The sequence below is a fragment of the Papio anubis genome, chromosome 4 (assembly GCF_008728515.1).
Source record: "Papio anubis isolate 15944 chromosome 4, Panubis1.0, whole genome shotgun sequence".
Taxonomy (NCBI): domain Eukaryota; kingdom Metazoa; phylum Chordata; class Mammalia; order Primates; family Cercopithecidae; genus Papio; species Papio anubis.
Window position 1 is genome coordinate 96739174 of NC_044979.1, and position 17813 is coordinate 96756986.

General features: G+C 35.5%; 1 protein-coding gene across 5 annotated transcripts in view; it reads right to left on the bottom strand.

Moving 5' to 3' along the window:
• Positions 1–3151: 3151 nt before the first annotated feature.
• Positions 3152–17813, bottom strand: part of SKAP2 (src kinase associated phosphoprotein 2) — a 209691-nt gene continuing 195029 nt past the window's right edge. For 3 of the 5 annotated variants that reach the window (XM_021935941.2, XM_021935944.2, XM_021935946.2), the window contains 2 exons: positions 6187–6288; positions 3154–5750 (listed from right to left, as the gene is read on the bottom strand). In XM_021935941.2, coding sequence (XP_021791633.1) covers positions 6196–6288 — 93 coding nt within the window. In that variant the 3' untranslated portion in view covers positions 3154–5750; positions 6187–6195. Of the gene's footprint in view, positions 5813–6186; positions 6289–17813 lie in introns of all 5 variants that reach the window. The other 2 variants (XM_021935945.2, XM_021935942.2) reach the window with 2 other exon arrangements.

Genomic DNA, 17813 nt, shown 5'->3' on the forward strand with positions numbered 1-17813 from the left:
GGTATGCTTTGCTGACTAGTGAGCCAAATTCAGCTATCCAATGGTCAATTATTGAATGATTCTTTTCACGTGCTTCAGATTATTTTATAGAAATGGTGACATCATTAGTGGTCAACAAGCATTTGTTGTATGACTATTATATGCAAAGAATCTAAGTAAGCATTTGGTTTGAATTCATCACAGTACTGCACAGCAGAATAGTGTTGAATTCAGGGGAAGGAGGCCGGTATGAGGCTTGGCTGGGTAACTCACTACCCTAAGGCTTTGGAGACAAATTACTTAACCTGTTTCCTAATCGGGAAAATGGTAATGAATAACAGAACTTACTTCATAGGGTTGTTATAAGAATTGAATGAAAAGTGCACAGCATGACAAATAGTAAACACTCAGTAAATGTTAGCTATTACTATTACTAGTCTTAGTTAAATTGTTATCACGTTTGATGTGATAAAGAACACAAGATTTTCTAAATAGACTCCCATGGGAGCTGGGAGGGGAAGGTAGTGTACGGGAATCTGCTTACTTGTTGGAATTTTCTCTTCCACGAAAGCAGCTATCTCTAACCAGCATACGCTAGTGTCATTAATTTTCTCCTTTGAGAGTACCTGTGTGACACTTTCCTTAAACAAGAAGTAAATTGCAGTTCAAGCTACAAAATGGCATCTGCTTTTACTCTAGCAGGAGTGATATTTTTATATTAGAAAGTTGAGGCCAATAAACAGAAAACAGACAAGGGCTGTGCTATATTGCCTCTCTGAGTAAAGGATAACAAAACAGAAAACTGGAAAAAACAAAACAAAACAAAACAAAAAACAGGAGAGAAACCCAGGAAAACACCTTCTAAAGTCCCAGCATTAAGAAAGGTACTTAAGAGATGGGCTTTGGGAGCAGTTTCTATATTCACACCTTTGCACATATTCAAGTGTTTTGGCTTGCTCAACTTCCAGCCACCTCTCTCAACACCAAAGACCTAAACTGAGCAGTAGTATGACTAAGGCAACTTTCTGCATTTACGGTTCCTTTCATCTTGGGGACTCAAAGCACTCCAGTTAACGTAATCATACAACTTTAAATAAACAGGGAGTAAAAGTTAACAAAAAGGACAAAAGCTAAATTATGATTAGATTTGGCGGCAACTGTGAAACTTCCCACTTACTTGCAGAAATTTTTGATCTGCCCAAGGCAACAGCTAGAATGCTTTCAAGATCAGATGCAGGAAAGGCTTCTCTGATATTACCCAAGTGGAATGCAGGGCAGCAGTGATTTGGGATGCTTCACTGCAAAGTGAAAGTGGATCACTTGCCCCAAAGTGCCTGAGGAGGCACTTGTGCCCCTTATTTGAGGTCACAACACTGAACACAAGGAAAGAAAAGAAGGAAACATCTAAGGACAATGTACCACAATTCAGCATTCTTATTATTCACAATCTCACTCAATTCTGTTATAACAATAAAATCCAACCTACTTGTTGATAGTATTACGGGATATACTAACTGTATAAAGCCATTTTCTCTATTAAGTTTACTAGTCAAGTTCTTTTCTTCTTAAATCTTAGGTGTTGAGATATTGTGGGGTGCCAAATCAGTTAATTAACAAATATTTACTGGATCCACACCATATAATGTGTACCATGCTAGCAATAAATGTTTGTGTATAAGTAATGGTAGAACAGATTCTACTAGCAGAAACAAGAAAAAGCCACTCAAACACAGCATTAACAAAATGTCATTCCATGCTACTGTGATCATATAATTTTTAAAGTATTTATCTCCTCATAAAATAGTATACTATCACGGGTTCTAACACATATTCTGGAAGAACTCAACTCTAAGGCAGTAGGTATATAATAAACTGGCTAAAGCTGAGATGTCTAGAAATCTCTTGTTTCCAATCCAGAGGATAAATTGTTGTGCATCTGAGTATCCATTAAACTTTTATAATAATATTTTAACAATATAGTGCTTATTTGTTTCTCTGTATTTTTGAATACTAAGTATATTACTGATAAATGAGGTCACATTCATCAAATGTTTTTATTTTATATATATATATACACAGTGTATATACACACACACACACACACAGACACACACACACACAAAGTATTCTTTCAACCTTTGAGTGAAGCTGTGTTTTGCATATCTTGATCATGTTTTGATCCTCACTCTTCACCACCTCTTTCTTTACCATGTGGATTGCTTTTCAATATTCATGAACCTATTAAACTCAAGATAAGTAAAAGTGATCTCTATATGGTATGTGTCTGTAACTCCAACAAATGAAATACAAATGATTGATTTATCTGAAATTTAGAACTTTACTTAAAAATTCTCATAATGCTTCACTCAGTCTCACTGATGAAGTTCAAGCTCTTAAACAATACGCACATTAGGGTTAATTTTCTTCTAATGGCTGAACTGCAAATCTGAATCCATAATATATAACTCAGTTCTATTTTAAAGTATGACCCTGGATAGTACCAGTTTATGAATGAGTAGCAAGTCGTAGGGTGCAGAAATTACATGAAATTATATAAAAAGTAGAAATCATAAGAACCAAGAGTGAGCCTTTGTACACGTTTAAGAAACATTTGAATGGATGCCCTACTCTTTGTGCAAGGCTATATTCAAAGTGGTTGTGTACTGACAGCAAAAGTGAAACAAAACAAAACATAAAACAGTAATGAAATCCTACATATATAGATTTCACCTACACACGGTTGAAAAGTGATTTTTTTTCCCATGGTCCTATAATACTTTACATAATTATCTGTAATTAAATTAGCACACAGTAAAAATAATCAGCTTACAATAAAACAAAGTGTTCAAAACACTTGCTGGACTAAATGACATTCTTTTTCCATAAAAGAAAGTGTCATATGCAGCAAAGTGGCAAAAATAGAATGGAGTGAGCTGTGTTAAGTGTAAATCCTAAAGCAATGAAAGTCATTTGTATTATCCTTACTTCTTTGAATAAATTCAGATGACAGCCCTATTTCATTTCTTCATTCAGTTTGGAGGCCAGATGGCATTAGAATCATTTACTTCACCTTGTTGTGCTTAATTACTACAATCAACACACTATTTTCCAAATTAATCATAACAAAGTAATTTCATTAGTAACACAGCAGGCTGTTGAATTATTAGCATCATAACAGTTTGCAAACAATTAAACTTTATTTGAACCTTAAAAATTTGCAGAGTGGAACATTATTGTAAGATCTAATGGCAATAGAGTACAAATTCAGTACAGAGCAAATAATCAAGCAAAATGCTATATAAAATATGACTTACAATCACCTTTGAAAAAAATTAGCTCTCTAACTGTTCACAGAAAAACAAATAAAAGCTAAGCAAACATAATGAGACCATAGCAATTAGAGTATTTTCTAACAAGCCATGTTGTTTAAATTCATATTAATGATATTATTATGATCTTGAAGAGTAAGTGATATATCGTCAAGGGTATAAAGAAAAGTTTCTCCCTGGTTTGTATACAAATGATTTCATCAAATGAATATAAAGCAGTCATGAATTGAAAGTAATGATTATTTGTCTTGTCACTCCAGTTTTAAGTCTTTTGTTTCCTTTCTTATGTCTCCCACCTATATTCAAGTTTTAAAAGAACAAAGGCCGGAGGAGTTCTGAACAGAAATAACACCTTATTTCTGTATTGTCACTGTTCATGAGACTATCTGGCTTGGAACTGTTGGTCATCAGTTGGCAAAGGACTCCCTCTCCTGGATTAACTGTAAAAGGAGGCAGAGATCTAAACTCTTTCCATCATGGGCGAGTTTGTGCCATGGGGGAGGGGTTTCAAGTGGTTTTGTCTGCAATGAAAAGCTGCTGCCATCTACTGGCCTAGGACTAAAAACTTTTCAGCCCAAAGCACAAACCCAAATCCACAAAGGCTACATTGTCATTGAAAACAACGGCTTTTGCTTTTCAGCTGCTCAAGTTTTGAAAACCAGTCCACTAAATTCGTCTTTGGTTGTCCAACTTTTGCCAAGATGATTTCAGTCTATTTCCATGACACTATGTGAGGAAAAGGTAACAACTGCACAAATGTAATTTCTGAAAACTTCAACTTCACAATGTCTATATATATAAACTTGTTTACTCACAATCCCTAAAATCAAATTCCTTTTTTTTTTTTTTTACATTTGAGATTGGATGATCATGATATTGAGGGGATAATGGTAAAACAGACCCTCTCAAACACTGCTTATAAACAGTTTTACACAAATAATGGAGATTTTAAAATATTACCAGCTCAGATGCATGGTTAGAATCTTTATAAAGCAAAGATATTGAAAAGTTTCAAAAAGATAATACTTGATAAGTAATGATTCAATATTAGCAGTTTATGTGTATTCCAAATAATTAATCAGCAATGCATTTTGACATATGTTAAGGCTATATTGGTATCTCACAGACATTTTAAACACCTCTGATTTCAAATATACATGAAAAGGTAATTATATAATTCCATAAATCTTGCTCAGGCAGCACAGAGTATAACTCAAATGTCAGGCTAAAACTACCTTTCTGCTCACCTGTTGGTACATGCTACCATTGGGATTTCTACACTCTCCTCTCCAAACTCTTCTTTTCTTTTCAGTGCTCTGAAGTATATAGAAAAATCTCAAATCTGCTGTTCTGCAATGGGACGTACATAGGACAGCAATAAGGCAAGATAAGAGAGTGCTTGGTTATGCCTTTTTACTTTGAGAATACATTGAGATTCTGGTTGTTGTTGTTGTTTTTTTTTTTTTTTTTTGAGATGGAGTCTCACTCTGTCGCCCAGGCTGGAGTACAATGGCGCGATCTTGGCTCACTGCAACCTCTGCCTCCTTTGTTCAAGCAATTCTCGTGCCTCGGCCTCCCAAGTAGCTGGAACTACAGGTGCATACTACCACACCTGGCTACTTTTTGGTAGAGACGGGGTTTCACCATGTTGGCCAGGCTGGGAGATTCTTTATACCATTTTGTTAGTGGTAGGATGGAATTTCTTATGAATTTTTTGTTTCATTAAATTTAAACAAAAGTACAGTACAAAATGTTGCCAGGCCCATCATCGCACCAGGATATTTGTATGATAAAATGCTTTGCATGAGTCATACTTCTGGTATGTACTTGTGTTGCAGGTGACAGCACACTGCCATTTGCAACTCCATCATTTTTTCTTTCTTGTGGCTGTATTTAATAGGAAGTAAATGTGTGAAAATAAATAATAACAATAAAGTTACCTACAAAGCTTGAACATTCTTTAGCATTCTTTGTTTAGCAACCACATTATTTAGCATCAACCAAAAAAACTTGCATGATACATTAAATTTAAAACGCTATGAAATTATATACTACACTCTAAAAATAATTGATTTCCAATGATTAAGAAACATTACAACTCACACCAGAAGCAGCAATAGTAGCCTACTATACTATAGTAGACTACACGGTATGTATAAAATAGTGATGAATTCTTCACACAAATCAAATGGGTAAATAAAAACTATAATTATTTCTTGCAAAATAGCAACAGGTATAACTTTACTGGTTGCATCTAATTTACATTAATACCCTTCATTTAATTTCACATCAGAGGAATATTTTAATGAGCGACTGCATAAAATAACAGTTAAAGACAAGTAATGTTTAACAAAACAAGGAGAGGTTAGGAGCTGTCACCCATGATTTCATGATACTTCTAAATCCAAAGCATTTGCAGACAAGCAGAAGAATTTTCCTTTTCTGCAGAAGAAAGGGAAAGCTGCATTTTAATTTTTGATTCAGTTGAAACTTGATTTTTCCTGCTTAAAAAAAAATTACACTTTTAGCCAAGGAAAAATGTATTTTTACTCAACATTTTGTCAATTCAACTCTTCAGAAAGGCCATAAAAAGTGGTATTTTACTGAAAAGGAGGAAGTTTGGGAAAACAGCTGGTTACTATCAAAGGAACTTTCTCTAAATAATCTATTCATTTCCAAAGTAAATTCCAAGAAGTTTTTATTTAAAAAATTCTTATTTTAAAAATTAAATCAGATCAAATAAGACAAAAAAGATTTGGGGGCACAATCTTTGTGTTATCAGAAAACTCTAAAGACTTTTAAAAAGGCAAAGACTCATAACGAAGAGACCAAGAGAACATATGAGCTATTACAGAATATTGGATTAAAATGTACTTACCCAGGACTCTCAAATATCATACATCTCCATTATGTAGGCTTTAGGCACCAAGCCAATGGCTCCCTTCATTTCTCCTACCCACCAGCCGTATCTATTGTATTCCTAATTGAAAACAATATGCAATATTAACCTTTAGACTGGTGTAAGTACAATGTCGTTTGTATGCAACTTCTTAGAAATGTTATTTCTATTTATAAAGTTAAAAGAACTTGAGCTGCAAATGTAAACATTTTCATCTTTTTGTTTCTGGACACTTTAAAATGCTGTTAGGCAACGATTTAAATTAAGGTATAACACAAAGCCTGTTTATTACTGGGCACAGAAACAATCACTCATGATGAAAACCTCGAAAATGAAACTACCTCAGGAAGCCTTCTCTTGGGGACACCCTCTCTCCACAAAGCCTGGGGACACCTTTAGAGGCTATAGAAGGTTAAAGCCAGGATCCTTAAGCTATTATATTTGCCTTCAAGAAGCTTATCATCTAGCAAGGATAAAGTTTTTTTTTACAATAAACTACTTATTTCTTAAACTTATATGACTTAAAATGATTTAGAATGTTGACAGAGGTCTGCCCCTTCTCAAGAAAATCTAATATACACACTTTAACAGATAAATTAGAGAATAAGGAAACACTAATAATACCAAAAAAATGCTTAAAAAATAATTCACAAACAGGTTCCTTTAAAATAGTTTCCCTAAGGCATTTATTATTCCTTTATGATTGGCCATAAACTACCTTAGATAAAGGATAGGTAGAAGGAATTTAAAGGTGGTGTTAGAGTCACCCTTATAGTGGAAGATCAATAGGAAATAAAAGTATCGCAAGTTATAAAGGCAAAATATTAATCTAGCTCTAAAACAGAGTGGTTGATGAGTCACCTCTGCATTTACTTTGCAACCTGAGATAAAAAAACCTATGCCTCCTTTTCTCCCACTTTTTCCTCCTTTGACAGATACACCACTGCTTTAGGCATTGTGAATATTCCATAACCGGTCTCATATGTCTGCCAGATTGACTAATGTATTTTTATCTCAAATTTATTTATGTGCAGTGAGATACAAACAAAGTAAAATGAATTACAAGTTTCAAGAATAATATCTTCCAAAAGCAATACTCTTCACAAGCACTGTAGTGCTCAAATTTAATTTTTCATATAAGACAAATTTTTAACATCAATCCCAAAAGTAATTTAACAGGTTATGATTTTCCAGCATCTGAGTCATAGATAAATGTGCATATGTATATTGAGTTATATGTGGGGAGGGAATGTTAATACTAGTACAGACTTAACATTTGTATTGATTAGTATGCTATTGACCATCAGAAAGGAAAATTATGCAATTCTTTAATAGAAATGTAGCATTACATTAGCGTGTATGTATTGATATGTAGTCTATCAATAGAGAGATTATAGGATAAAATCCATAGGCACTTTTTCAAACAGTGGGCAGTATCGGGATTAGGTTTATTGGAAGAACACAGTGGAGGGGGAGAGGGGAGAAAAGACCACTCCTGCAATTGTTATTCTACTGAGGGCACAGCTCTGGCTTGTGAGGCAGTAAACTCAAGATTTTAAGTTTTAAACTTTTAAAGTTCACTGATAGTGTGAACTTAGTGGACAACTAAGCAACGAGGATACTCTGACGCCCAGAACCCAATGATGCCTATAATCTATGCAGGACATATTTATCAGAAGAAAATACTAACTTACTGAAAGTCATGATTAGCAACCATTATATCTTAATAGGTACCTAATAAAACTGCCCTTTTCTAATTTTAAGGCAACGAATACAATTAGAGCCTAATGCTTAAAAAACACACCGTACTTAACAGTTTCACAGACTACTGTAAGATTTCAAACTGGATAATTGACAGGGTAGGTCTGAGTGTTAAAGCTCTCACTCAATGCTAACGTAAGATTTTTAAACTGATTATTTGGAATGAGAAAATGAACTAGCCCCCTGCTCCCCAATGACAGACACAGAAAACATTCAATGAGAGGACATGTTATTGGCTTAAACTTGCTTCCAGAGAATGGCCCTCAATCTGGGGGTCAATGCTTCGATTCAAATTACAAGCCAGAAAGTTATTACTTTATAATATTCTACTTTGGTCATAGTCTGTGCTATCAATTAAAGGCATGTTATCATTTTCAAAAAGCTGCTCACACCCAAATTTAAGAAATTAGTTCCCAAGAAATCACATCAACAAGGGCAGACTTCACAGTCGAGAGAATTCTGTGCTACGGTAGAATAGTAAGATTTATTAACTACAAAGCATAGTGGTAAACAGCAGGGAGGAGCTTAATCAACTATGAACAAATCCCTTAAAAGTAACACTCTAGGGAGAAAAAAAGGTTTAGACTAAAATAATCTTAAATGCTTCACTTAATTTAAAATAATTGAAAAACATAGGAAATATACACTTCATAAAAATACTCTAAAATATCAGATTTAAATCAGAAAAGGTAAAACTAAAAACCAGAATATTTATTACCTTATATTTGTAAAGAATTGCAAATTATATTCCTGTTTGGATTAATGCATTATGATCAAATATAGTGAGGTAAAAATACAGGAGGCAAATTTATGGATTTACACTGCAGCCATTAGAGTATGTTGACAAGACTGCAAATACAGGAGCTTTTTACTTTTATCATTATCATTCTCTGTATGAGCCTCCTGAGCAACATGAATCCCAATTAAACCATTTGCTGCCTATAAATTGGAATGAAAATGCTTCTTGGAGTACAGTATTTCTAAACTTTGGCCTGAACATTCAATATCATACAAGGTTTCCTTTTGAAAAAGAAAATCTGCCTGTCTTTGCCTTTTCTCTTTTCCGCCCCCAAACAAATGTGATTATGAATGATATATTACTTACAGTGGAAAATAATGCAACTGATACAATGTTGTTTTCCAGTCCACAAACTAATTATAGTATTGTTCTATAAAGTCACAGGTGCATCATTTAAAAAACAAAAAGGAAAACTCTCAAACTTTATCTTCTTAGCAAACAAAAAATAAAAAGACAAACCATGCCAGGCTGTTGTCTAAATCTTTGAAAGGTTAGGAAGCATCACGTAATCTTTATGGAACACAAGGTCTCAGGTACAAGGAGGTCTGCCATCTGGTATCCTTCACCTATTCAGCTCTTAACATCAACTGAAATGCTAACATAGGCAAGTGACTGTACTTCAGGAGGACTGATAAAATAATGAAGAGTCCTTTAATCTACAGGAAACCATTCTAGTCAATTTATAAGAAATATTGCATCCCTTTGTAGGACGTGTAATTATTTTCTATTAATCATGTGCTATAAAGCTACATTATGCGGTTATTCTGTTATCACTAGAAAGAGGCCTGCAGTCAGCTTCTGACAATGTTAGGTAATTACTAACACAAAGCTGCTTTCTCCTCCCGCAGTAATGCTATCAAGATCCAGAGGTGTAGTGATGCTTATTGTATAAAAATAGTACTCAAAAGAAATTCAGTATCTGCAAAATGGATGGCTTCAAGGCAAAATGTAGTGTGGCAATCAAAGAAGCAAACAAAAGCCAAACTTGCCCAGTAATCTGAGAAAATAATCGTAAGGCGGTAGTGAATGCTTGTGATCTAACTCCCATGTTTTCAATTTTCATACCACTATAATCATTTTGTTTGTTTTATTTTGTAGTTGAAATTTTAGGCCCCAATTAATATTTATTGAGCAGTAAGAGTGACTGGGTAAGAAGGCAGGAAAAAGGACTAGTTATGACAAAGTGAAACAGAGACTTTATCCAACATAATAGTAGTATTTACTCATTAACTAAATCTTCTTTCTCTGCTGGAATATTATTTTACACTTAAATAAGGCCCAATATTTACTGAAATCTTTTTCCACCATGACTGTCATTTATCGAGTATGTTAATCCACTTTCTGCCAATGATATGGTAAAAGAATGCTGACTTAACAGCAACCTAAAACATTAATAAGATTTAATAATGTGCTAACCCTTTCAGAAATTAGTTACCGATGTATTTGAAAGCAACAGGTGTTTGCAATGTTAAAAAAATTTTGTGTCCTTTTTCCAAACATGTATCTGTGCTTCAAAACACACCAGCCTTTTGTGAAAATGAAAGTAATTTTATTCACAAAATATAAAATACAGCAAGTTTAAGAACCAATGGACTTGACTGTTGTTTTCTAAGTATTCTTCATTGTGATATCTTTATTCATAAACACTGTAGTACTATGAAGACTAGATACCTATTTAAAGTGTATAAATACTTTCATCAAGGCTACCTCTTTAGTCTCTTTTTTATTAACTCTTATTAGAAACTTTGTAAGAATCTTCTCATTTCTCATACATCCATCGTTTCAAAAGGTTATCTTTAAAATGCACAACAGGAACTGCACAACCTCGGTGTTTTACTATTACTACCTACACATTAACTACCTGAATCTTAGATTCCTAACTTGTTAAATGAGGAAACTGACACAATCTTTAAGGACCTCCATGATGTTTGAGCACCACCATTCAGGAACCTGACTGAAGACACTAAGTTCCCTAGTGGTGTACTGTTTTTCCTCCTTGCATTGTCTACTCCATTTTTAAAGCAAGAGAGACAAAGACAAGGAAGCTGACAGTAAGAATTTAATTCTCATAACAAATTTTAGTTTATATCCCTGAGTCATGATATATTTAATTCCATTTTCTACAAAGTCGACAGTTACAATACCATAGAGTAAAAACTGACATTCAGACTGATGATTCGCAGATAATGTTAGGCAAAGAAGACCATGTCATGCTCAGTAGAGAGTGACTTTGGTATACAGTGTACAGTATTTTACCCACCGATACATGACTCTATTAACTGTTCGCAGGTTCATCCATTCCACTTTATTCTCACTGGCACCACTAATTCAGGCCTTCATCACCTTGCCCTGGATTACTGCATTATCACTGCTACCTCTCTGTTCTTTCCAGGAACTCTTTTCATCAGTTTACCCTGCTGCTCAAGAACTTACACTAACTCTCCACCGCATTAACTATAGACTTTAGCTTGTTTCCACCCTGCTAGCAACCTTTTCCTGTCACTGTTCTAGCCGGCACAGTAAAACCTTCTGCACTACACTCATTCTACCTCTGTATGTAGTGCTCGCTTCCCAGAGACATCTCCTCTCCCTCAGCCAAATCCTGTCCAATGACTAAGACCTGACTCAAATTACTCAGTTGTCATGAAATTTTCTCTGAATTAGCGAATCCATATTTATATCTCTCATTTCAAGCCAAGCATTTATTCCTCAGTAGATTTTACGTACATTAGTTTTATTCCTTCAACTAAAATAAAGTACAAACTCATTAAGATCAGGGGAAGGACGTGCACTTAACTGTATGCCTCCCACTGCAGGCCATATAACAGATGTTCCATAAATACGTACTGGATGATGAAATAGACTAAGTCTTCATTTTGGATGATGCACTAGTTGACTATCCTAAATATTTTCTTTAAAAATGTAATTTCCAATAGTAATATATTTTCTTTTGTGTATATTAGACATAGTTAAAGAATTGTAGTAGTGACTAAACAAGCATTTGTTCTGAAGCATTTACGTGTAGCTGAGTGGGCGATCTGAAGGAGCATGCTGTTCCCACCTGTGGCAGGCTGTTGCCACCATGTTTTCAAATGCACTACATGGGATGTGCCTTGTCTAAAAAGCTTAAATCCCATGTGCAGAAAGAAGGTATTTGTCCACATTGGAACAGGGACCAACTAATTCCAGTTCTTGGAAAAAATGAATTCAGTTTAATTTACTTGTAAGCACTGAAAGAAGTTAAGACAGAATTCTGCAAAGGCAAAAAATAGTATGACGGGTAGAATGGAAAATCTCCTGGTTTTTTTTAGCTCCTCCTTCTTATCTTCTCAGAAGATACAGAGTCTCATCCTAGCTCTGTTGCCATCTAGCTTTGTGACCTTGGGCGATCCCAAAGTTTCTTTAGGGATGACTTTTTTGTTTATATTCTTCATTGAGACTCTACAACAGTGTAGTTATGTACTTAATATAAATCAATAAGCCTAATTATTATATATTTGGACCTTCACAGAATTACCTTTATAAAATCTTTTATTATATTTACTATGAAAAGTTTTTGTTGGGGCCAATACCTGCTACTTACGCACTTACTTACACAAAGTTGTTGAGGTCAGATATTCAGGGCAGATTCATGTGAGAACATTTAAGCAGCCAGTGCTGGGAAAAGCCAAGATCCTTCCTTTACGATTAAAAGAAATTATTAGCTCCCATCTCTCCCTTTTTTGGTTTGGCTGCCAAGAAGTTCAGGGCCAAGGTGGAAGTACAACCGCAGAAACACCATTGTCTTTTGAGGTTTCTATAGGAGTGGTCCATTTTTCCTTTGGGCTTTTATTTCTTTTTCCCCTATTATGTTGAGCCTCGATTTATTTATCTATAAAGTGAAGGGTTAGCACTAAGGTGCTAACTCTATGATCCTATCATTCTAAGTTCTGATCCTATCATTCTAAGTTCTTTTAAGAAGTCAAGATTATTTCCTGTTGTTAACTGTATTTTGGTAAACGCATAGTAAACATCCACCTGCCATACTGTTAACATATTGGGATACAAAAATACTTAAGACACAGTGTCTACTTCAAGAAGTTCAAAGTTTAGACAGAAAGCCAGAGAAACAGGTAATCATCATATTGAATGTTAGGTAAGAGAGGGAAAAAAATGTGTAAAAAGAGAAGCAACTAATCCTATAGCAGGATCTGAGAGGCTTTATATAGAAAGTGACAGCTGGGCTGAGACTCCAGAAGGAATAATGAAAGGAGCAATACATGGAAGGCATGAAGGCCTGCAGAGATAAAAGAATGTGCTGTGTTCAGGGAAGAGTAAGTAGTTGAGTGTGGTTAACACAAAAGGTACAGGAGAAGATAAGGGAAAAGTGGTGTAAGTTGCTATAGAAAAACTAGCTTGGAAACATCAGGTTGATTTGGTTTCTCACAGGGTTTCTCTGGCTGCCTACCATTCTCCAAAGTAAGGAAAGAGAAGTGATTCTGGCCAGGCATGCTGGCTCATGTCTGTAATCCCCACACTTTGGGAGGCCAAGGCAGGAGGATCGCCTAAAGTCAGGAGTTCGAGACCAGCCTGGCCAACATGGTGAAACCCCATCTCTACTAAAAACACAAAAAATTAGCCGGGCATGGTGGCAGGAGCCTGTAATCCCAGCTACTTGGGAGGCTGAGGCAGAAGAATCGCTTGAACCTAGGAGACAGAGGTTGGAGTGAGCCAAGATTGCACCACTGCACTCCAGCCTAGGTGACAGAGCAAGACTCTGTCTCAAAAAAAAAAAAAAAAAAAGAAGTGATCCTGAGTCAATGATGATGTCTATTGGCTCTATGCTCCCCTTTCATCAATACAGCCATCCACCCTTTCCATAGCATAGCTGTTCTTCTGGGTTTTATACGTAATAGACACAGAAAATATGCATTCATATTTGTTAAATGAATAAACTCCATTCATACATAAAGTTCCAGTTCAAGTTCCATTTCCTATGAATCTTTCCTTACTTACTTACTCCAGTACTTACTGACTTCCCTTTTTTCTGGGATTCTCCAGGACTACAACACTGATACCCTACATTGTGTTTTATTGCTATTATCTATTTTATGCATTGGTCTTCTCTTCGACTTAATTGTAGTCTCCTTGAATAACAGTTTGTGGCTTTTCTGGATCCTGTTCAAATAGTACTTTGCATGAGTGTTCACCAAATATTTGATTAGAAAATGAAATAATTTTGACCATCTATACAAGATTTAATTATGTAAAAGATACTGTCAATAACATGGTTCGCTGTTTAGAACTGGGATGTGATAATTACAATTAACCTCTGATATAGAAAAGAAGTTAAAGTCCTAATCAAGTCCCACTTAAGTGTAGCAAAGTAGAAAGAGAAAAGGCTTTAGGGTCAGAACTGTATTGATACCTGGAGAAGGCACTTAATAGCTGCGTATCCTCAGATAATTTCCATAATAACCTTACTGCGCATCAGTTTCCTCATCTGTAAAATTATAACATCATCTATTTCACAGGGTTATTATATTAATTATATGTGTGAAAGCATATTAAGTACCTAGAACAGGACATTGTAAATGCTCAATAAACACTTTTTCCTTCCCTCTTCCCATCCCTGCCCACTAATTGGTATAGCAAAGTATTATGGCAATAACAAAAAAACAGAGTACTTTGGGATGCAATATAAGGCAATCTGATTTTTATGAGCAAGTCTCCACCCTGTTCTTCCAAAAATAATCTTATCTTCCAAAAAGAACAAGTATTTGAGGAATATAACATTTTATTTATTACAATTTTAACTGGTTGTTCTTTTTTTTTTTTTTGAGATGGAGTCATGCTCTGTCACCCAGGCTGGAGTGCAGTGGTGCAATCTCAGCTCACTGCAACCTCTACTTCCCGGGTTTAAGTGATTCTCCTGCCTCAGCTTCCCAAATAGCTGGGACTACAGGTGCACACCATCATGCCCAGCTAATTTTTCTATTTTTAGTAGAGACAGGGTTTCACCATGTTGGCCAGGTTGGTCTTGAGCTCCGGACTTCAAGTGATCCTCCTGCCTTGGCCTCCCAAAGTGCTGGGATTACAGGAGTGAGCCAAAACACGTGGTATGCTGGTTGTTCCTTGATAGCTGAATACTCAATGATGAACATCTGTCACTTATCTATAATTTACTAAACATCGACTCAAACTTTTCTTAATCAGTAGTCTAGTCTCTGTGCTGAATGATTTCCCTGTAATATCTAGCTCCATGTTCTAAAGGGATGAGGAAGAAGACATCTCAAACGAGTGAAAGTATGCTATACACACTGAGGGAGTTCCTGATTTTCAAGGCTGAAATCATGAATTGTTCAACGGAGAATTTAAAAAAAAATACATCAACATAGTGCTTTTCTTTAAGGTTTTGTTTTGCTGCTGCCAAACTCTTGGTTATTCATGCTGAAGTAAATCACATAGGCCTTACAGGTGGGCTCCTTTCCAAAGCAGCCCTCTCCACTGCCACCTCTGCTCACCTTGCCTCTCTGACACTGCCTTCTGGCTTTTCCTGTACCTCTCAGGCCATTGCAAGGGCTGAAGCTGCCAGCCTGCCTCCTATAAGTATCTTTTGCTTTCATCTGCCAACATTTTTCTGGAATGTTTCCTCCAATTTATGTAAGAGAAAGTACGGAAGTACTTAAGCATGTCGTTCACAAATAGATAACAAGAGGAGTCCTATGAGTAGAACTAGAACATTTTCTGACATGGTGTTGTGTCCATAAACTGCTTTTCACTACTAGGAGGAGACGGGTACTAAATAGGAGGTTGGCCTGGTTAATGTTTCCACTGTGCCCTAGACCATACATCCATACTGACAGCATACAAACTAAATGTCATCAGACCAAACAAATGCAAGCACGAATACAAACACTACTTCTTATCAAAAGGCTATAAAATATAACATTTTGGAGCTAGCTTACTGTCAACAACGCATGTCCCATATTCAGATGTCCTAGTTACTCTGCAGCAGTTGGCCATGCTATTTGTGGCATACTGGGTCATATGGTTACAAATGAAAAACTAAGACAGCTAAAAAGTAACTTATTTCCCTCTGCCAGTAGAGCGCAACAAGACTTTCATTTATTAGCATAGGTTTGAAGCCAAAAAAAGCCACAGTAACTTAATCTTTACATTCTTACAATGAGAAGCAAATGGTCAATGACAGTCACAATTCACCAATCACTGGAAAAAGTCAACCAAACAGATATAAAGGGAGGTACAGCTTGAAACTCCAACCAATATACACCAAAAAGTACCCTTTTATTGCACATTGGTGACCACAGTCTTCACCTACATTTCCTGTGTTTGACTTAATAAAAAGTTTCTCAAAGGCTGCAAAGCTAGTCGCATATGCCCTAGACTAGATAAAATATTCCAGAATTCTTAATTCTCATTTTTCTTTTAATATTATAGTGTGCCTCTTTTCTGAAGTGTAGCTTGCCTGTTATTAAATCTCTAAAAATAATTCATTGCTTTAAAAGTAAATATAAGAATGTGGTTAGCAATTTATTGATGAGTACAGATTGAAAGATAAACTAACAGAGGATAGAAATCCAGAACAGCAAGACAGAATAACATAACCAAAAAGGCATTTGGGACCTCGGAATATACCTATTGCTATATAATCTGGATCCTGCTATTAAAATGATAAAATTTCACAAACATGCTTCTAGGAAAATACTATTAGCTATAATACTATGTTCCTGTTTTATTTAGTGGTAGTAAAAATGAAATGAAAACTAATAAAAATAGTTAGCATTATTTTAAACAACCCAATTTCTTAAGGAAATACAGGTTTTCTATCTCAAATATGATTTCCCCCATCAAATGAATCTGAAACCAATTGTTAATTCATTAACAATGCAACTGTCATTAAAATCACAAATTCTGCTTTCATCACTCTTTATAAATTTGCTCCATTTTTTAAGAGAAAAAAGAGATTTCCAAATCTCCATTGAACTACTGAAGCTTTTAATTTTAACACATAAAAAAATAGCAGCAACCCTATGTGAATAGAAGTATAAAGCAAAAAGTTACTGGCTTGCCTTTTAAGGCAGGCGGTGTTTAGATTTATTATTAGTGAGGTTCAAAGGTGAAACCTAAGAAAATGCTGGACACTTTGAAGGAGGGGCTATCTCAGCCAGGGGTCACATGATAGCTGCTAATTGGAAAATGTTAAAAAGGGAAGGGGAAAGGGCATAGTTTCTGCCTACTTTTCTTTCTTTATTGCAACATTTGATTTGCACCGGAAGAAAAATAAAAAATAAAGGCTAAGATTTGTATAACTTTCAAAAAAGGTCTAAAATAAACAAATCACCCCCAGGTTGACTGAGCGCAGCTAACATTCCATCGAGGCTTTCTTGCAAAACAGAAGACAATATATTGAATTTTCAAATAAAACTATATTTCTATAGTGATTTTTAAGTGAAAACAACCTAATCCCCAAGCTAGTTAAATGTTTTTCTGCTATTACATTTACAAAATTAAAACATTTGCCGGGCGCAGAAGCTCATGCCTGTAATCCCAGCACTTTGGGAGGCCAAGGCGGGCAGATCACCTGAGGTCAGGAGTTCCAGACTAGCCTGACCAAAATAGTGAAACCCCATCTCTACTAAAAATGCAAAAATTAGCTGGGTGTGGTCGCACACGCCTGTAATCCCAGCTACTTGGGAGGCTGCGGCAGGAGAATCGCTTAAACCTGGGAGGTGAGGGTTACAGCGAGTCGAGATCGTGCCATTGCACTCCAGCCTGGGCGACAGTGAGACTCCATCTCAAACAAACAAACAAACAAACAAAATTAAAACACTCTTCATTATAATGCATGGGATTTTATTTCCTGTTTTGTCTAAATGTTAATTTATATTGAAAGTATGCATCTTTTCTTAAACTATTTTGTGTTGCCTTTTTAAAGAATATTTTCAGAATTGACACACTTCTAGAGGATAAATCAAACAGTGATAATTTGGTATTTCAAATTATAAATGAGTCCATTACTAAAAGAAAGCTGCATATCTTTAAA